The 5,103-nt window shown below is 49.4% G+C and overlaps 2 protein-coding genes across 2 annotated transcripts in view; both read left to right on the forward strand.

The window, feature by feature from the left end:
• Window positions 1–215: 215 nt before the first annotated feature.
• Window positions 216–5,103, forward strand: part of LOC109378144 (antigen peptide transporter 2) — a gene marked incomplete at its 5' end in the record, with an annotated part of 15,497 nt that continues 10,609 nt past the window's right edge. The window contains 2 exons of the mRNA XM_019634602.1: window positions 216–402; window positions 687–892. Coding sequence (XP_019490147.1) covers window positions 216–402; window positions 687–892 — 393 coding nt within the window. The remainder of the gene's footprint in view (window positions 403–686; window positions 893–5,103) is intronic.
• Window positions 3,071–4,429, forward strand: LOC109378148 (antigen peptide transporter 2-like). Its single transcript, XM_019634609.1, has 3 exons — window positions 3,071–3,264; window positions 3,680–4,180; window positions 4,272–4,429. The coding sequence occupies exons 2-3, from the start codon at window positions 3,688–3,690 to the stop codon at window positions 4,388–4,390; spliced, it is 612 nt and encodes a 203-aa protein (XP_019490154.1). The 5' UTR covers window positions 3,071–3,264; window positions 3,680–3,687; the 3' UTR covers window positions 4,391–4,429.

A 5,103-nucleotide genomic window follows, 5' to 3' on the forward strand; every position in this document is an offset into this window, starting at 1 on the left:
GTCTAGTACAGAGTGAGCCTCATAAATACTGGTGAGTTTGTGCGTGTTAGGATTTTGTTCTCACGTCTAGCTCACTGTGTTCTCTTTTTTCTTCCTCTGTTTATTCCTGCCCCTCTCTCCCTCTTGTTTGTTTCTCTCCTGCCTCTCATGGTATTCTTGCCCATCTTTGTATTTTTTTTCCTTCCGTGCTTTCTCCTCGCTTCCCTCACTGATTCCCTCCTTCTCTGTCTCTTTCTCCCCTTCGTCCTCCTGTCCCCTCCCGGCCCCGCAGCTCCCTGTCTGCAGGCTGCCGAGGCGGCTCCTTCGTGTTCATCATGTCCAGAATCAATTTGCGGATCCGGGAGCAGCTTTTCTCCTCCCTCCTGCGCCAGGACCTCGGTTTCTTCCAGGAGACTAAGACAGGTGGGGCCTGGAGCCCAGGTTTGGGGTTCCCCTGGGCCCATTGCCGCTCAGTTACCCTCCACCCGCACACAGCCTCTCCCCTTGCCTGCACCCGCGGGCCCAGGGCCCAGAGCTGCTTCGCTCTGTTCTCTCTTCGGGCCCGGGTAGGGGGGCAACCTCCACTGGTGTCTCCGCAAGTGAGGGAGGCTATTCGGAGGAGGGGGCTGTGCCAGAGGGACGGTCAGGAGAGAGTCTCTGGGGGTTCTGCATTACACATGGCTTCCTCACCTGCTCTGTCCTCCCAGGGGAGCTGAATTCAAGGCTGAACTCAGATACCAAACTGATGAGTTCCTGGCTTCCTCTCAATGCCAACGTGCTCCTGAGAAGTCTGGTGAAAGTGGTGGGACTGTACAGCTTCATGCTCAGCCTGTCGCCGCGACTCACCTTCCTGTCTCTGCTTGAGGTGCCTCTCATGATAGCAGCGGAAAAGGTGTACAATGTCCGCCATCAGGTATGTGTGGCAGTAGGGAGCCCTCCTGCTGGTCTTCTCAGCCCTTAAAGCAGCAATTCTGACAGGCCGCAGATGGCCCATGACCCTTGGAACTTTATGCAGGTGTGTGTGTGTGTGTGTGTGTGTGTGTGTGTGTGTTGGAGGGAGGGCACTTTTTTCTGGGGAGAGGGTAATTTTCATCAGATTCTCAAAAGAGTCTACATAACCTTTCCCACTAAAGATTTAAAATGCTGTCTTAGAGGGTCTTAGGTAGAGAGTTTCCTCCTTGACAATCAGCAGGAGTGTAGAGAAAGTGGAACCTGCAGTCAGGAAGACCTGAGCCTCAATGTTAGCTCCACCTTCCGTGTTTTAAAAAAATTGTGGTAAAATACGCATAACATAAAATTTACCATTTTAACCATTTTTAAATGTTCCATTTCAGTGGCATTAAATACTTGGATATTGTTGTGCAACCATCACTACCATCCATCTGCAGAGCTTTTTTCATCTTCCCAAACTGAAACTTGGTACCCATTAAACAATAACTCCCCATTCCTCCTACTGTCAGCCCCTGGCAACCACCATTCTGCTGTCTGTCTCTGTGAGCTTGATTACTTTAGATATTCTATGAATGGGTTCATGCGGCATTTGTCTTTTTGTGACTGGCTTATTTCACTTAGCATAACATCTTCCAAGTTCATCCATGTGGTAGCATGTGTCAGAATTTTCCTTCTTTTTAAGGCTGAATAATATTCCATCAATGCAAAGAGCACGTTTTATTTGTCCATTCATGTAGTGATGGACACTTGTGTTGCTTCCACCTTTTGGCTATTGTGAATAATGCTGCTATGAGCCTGGGTGTGCAAATATCTGTTTGAGTCTTTGCTTTCATTCTTTTGCGTACGTTCCCAGAGGTAGGATTGCATACCAGAAATATGGTAACTTCATTTTTAATTTTTTAAAGAGCCACCATACTGTTCTCCACAGTGTCTGCACCGTTTTACATTCTTACTATCAATACACAGGGTGTCAGTTTCTCCATATCCTTCTCCAACAGTTATCTTCTGTTTGTTTTTAAAAATTACATTCCTAGTACTTACTTATCTCATAACTGGATGTTTGTACCTTTTGACCACCTTCATCCAGTTTCCCTACCCTCTGATCTCTATCTCTCTATTCCCTATCTCCTAAGATCTCTTCCTATGAATTTGGTGTTTTATTTTTTATATTCTACATATAAATGAGCTCATGTGGGTTTTTTTTTNGACAGCAACTTGTCTGTTCCCCTTCCCCCAATTCCCCAGTGCTGTTCCTAGCCCTCAATTCCCCAATAAAAATCTTTAAAAAAACAACAACCCCAGAATGGATGGGGTTCGAGAACATGTAGTAACCCCCTACTTCAAATTTTCCCCCCAAACTCCATTATTTTCAATTTGAAGTGACTCATTGGTAGTCATACTAATAACGTTTCAAAAGAGTCATTCAGAATCCCAGTGATCATCCCTTTGTGGATATTTTGAGTGTGAGAGGTAGGTTCACCCTGAAGAGTTATTTCGGTAATCAACAAATCTGCAGCTCCATAGATAGGCTGTGGATCAGGCAGTACCTATAGAAGCCCAATCACTGTCCTGATCAGTGTTAAACTAGACAAAGAAACCAAGTCCATTCCCTCATATGCCAAAGGTGCTCCAACATAATTTGGAACACCAATTTACAGGCATCTGAACACGCGCTCTAGTCAAGGCGCTGTGTTGAGAAGGACAGATGAAGATCAAGGGTCAGGGTCTTTTCAGCTCAAAATCTGTAAGTGGTCCTCCTTAGGCCCTGGTACAAGTGGCTGGAGTCTTCTATTTACAAGAAGTCCTGTGTATTTCTCGCTCAGAACTTGGCTGTTTTTACCCAAACACCCTAAAACGGGAGCTTGAGTTGGGCGGACAGAGCAGTTCTCAAAACAGGTTCAGAGCTTGAGGTCCAAAGCTTGAGGTAAGACAATCCAGCGGTTTTCTAATTACAAAGTATCCCAATCTTTGACACAGCTTTATTTTACTTTGCGACATTTATTTTTTTTTAATGCCGTAGCTTTCTATTATAGAGTAACTGTCCATACGGTTGAGAGACTCGCTGGGGGCCTGGTAAAGGCGGGCGGGAGTCGGGGACCGGGCTGGCGTTCTGCAGGCGTCGCGCGCCCCCTGCTGGCCGCCCGGCGGAGAACCAGGGCCTTGGCCCGGGAAGTGAAAGCGAAAGCGGCGGGCGCCGAGACGCCCTCGCTTGGAAAGCGTCGCTAGCGGACCAAAGTGGGAAACGAAGTTGAGGCCCCGGGAGTGGATTTCAGAGCTCAGTCAGCAGCGCTTCACGGAAAGACCTCCGGAGCTGCAGTCCCGAAGCCGCCGCTGGTGAGTTCGTGCGGATGAAAACCTGGAGCGCTAACAGGGAAGCATCCGAACCCGCCCCCTCTCCCCAGGTCCTGCTTCCTGTCCCCCTGAAACCCGAGGGTATAAGGGAACCGGGGAACCGGGCAGCGACTGCCCGGCTCTTTGGAACTCTGCCTGCAGCTGGCAGGGGCGGGTGGTGGAGGGGGTCACGGGGTTTTATTTTTTAAGGATGGAAGCACCTGGAGGCCAGGTCCCCCAGTTTCCTCTGACAGGCAGAGTGCCTTCCGTCGTGGGGCACGGGGTACCCAGGGGATCTTTCAAGACAGGATCGGATAAAATAAGAAGCCTATGGACGGGTGGGGCGGAGTGGGGATGGGGAGGACAGGGTCGAGGATTGGGACTCCACTTCTATAATTTCTCACTTTACATCCGGTAGATCCCACCATGCGGCTCCCTGACCTGAGACCCTGGGCCTTACTGCTGCTGGCGGACTCGGCTGTACTCTGGCTGCTTCGGGGTACCCTGGGGACTCTGCTTCCCCCAGGGCTTCCAGGCCTATGGCTGGAGGGGACCCTGCGACTTGGAGGGCTGTGGGGGATGCTAAAGCTGGGAGGGCTGCTGGGGTTTGTGGGAACACTGCTGCCCCTACTCTGCCTAGTGACCCCCCTGTTCCTCTCTCTGAGGGCCCTGGTCCCAGGGGCCTTGAGTGCTCCCCCACTCAGAGTGGCTGCAGCCCCTTGGAGCTGGCTGCTGGTGGGGTATGGGGCTGCAGGGCTAAGCTGGGCAGTGTGGGCGGTGCTGAGCCCTCCCAGAGCCCAGGACGGGGAGCAAGGCCAGGAGAACAACAAGGCCTTGATGTGGAGGCTGCTGAAGCTCTCCAGGCCTGACCTGCCTTTCCTGGCTGCTGCCTTCTTCTTCCTTGTGATTGCCGTGTGGGGTGAGTCAGGAGAGACAGTATTGGGAAGAGGAGGTGGGGAAAAGGCCTTTGGCACCAGTGCGTTCAGCTGTTATCCTTCATGTTCTTTCAGGTGAGACATTAATCCCTTACTATTCTGGTCGCGTGATTGACATCCTGGGAGGTGATTTTGACTCTGAAGCTTTTGCCAGCGCCATCTTTTTCATGTGTCTTTTCTCCTTTGGGAGGTAGGCGATGGGTGATTGGGTCCATTTGCTAGCCCCGAATCTTTACAGGGGCCCTCACTTTCCTGTTTTCAGATCCTTTTGTGCACAAAGTACAAAGTAGTTAAAAGAAAATATGCATGTATTTATTTATTTACCATTCTATTTCATGGTATATTCATTCATTCCTTCATTCACCATATTTGCCCATCTTCAAAGCGTATATTACATTATTATAGTACAAGTATGGTGTGTGTCGTACAAAAGGAGTTCATGTGTCAAATGCAGGGTCCCTCAGATGCCGCTCAACATTTTTACCTCCATGAAATTCCATTTCTCTTCTCTGTCTTCCTTGCTCCAACCCTAAGTTTGTTTCCAAAGTTATTATCTTGTCAGGTGGGCATGTTTCTCCCTCCTGGCCCTTGTCCCCTAACTCATCTTGTCACTCTCTGAAGATCCTACTCTGATGCTTATCACCTTTCTTTCCAGCATCTTGACTCTTTTCTGCCTCATTTGCTTTTCCTTCTCTCTTTAGACAAACCCAAGAGTCTGCTGTCTACTAACTAACTAACTAACTAACTAACTAACTAACTGACTGACTAACTAACTAACTAACTACATGATGGGGCCGGGACTAGAATGAGGTGAGTGAGGCACGTAGTGTGCAGTATTTAAGGAGTTACTCACTCTCAAGGTCATGCAGGTCCCTCGTGGCCTTGCCCTAGTACCAGGCTGATACCA

Source organism: Hipposideros armiger, unplaced genomic scaffold (genome assembly GCF_001890085.2).
Source record: "Hipposideros armiger isolate ML-2016 unplaced genomic scaffold, ASM189008v1 scaffold_1771, whole genome shotgun sequence".
Taxonomy (NCBI): Eukaryota; Metazoa; Chordata; class Mammalia; order Chiroptera; family Hipposideridae; genus Hipposideros; species Hipposideros armiger.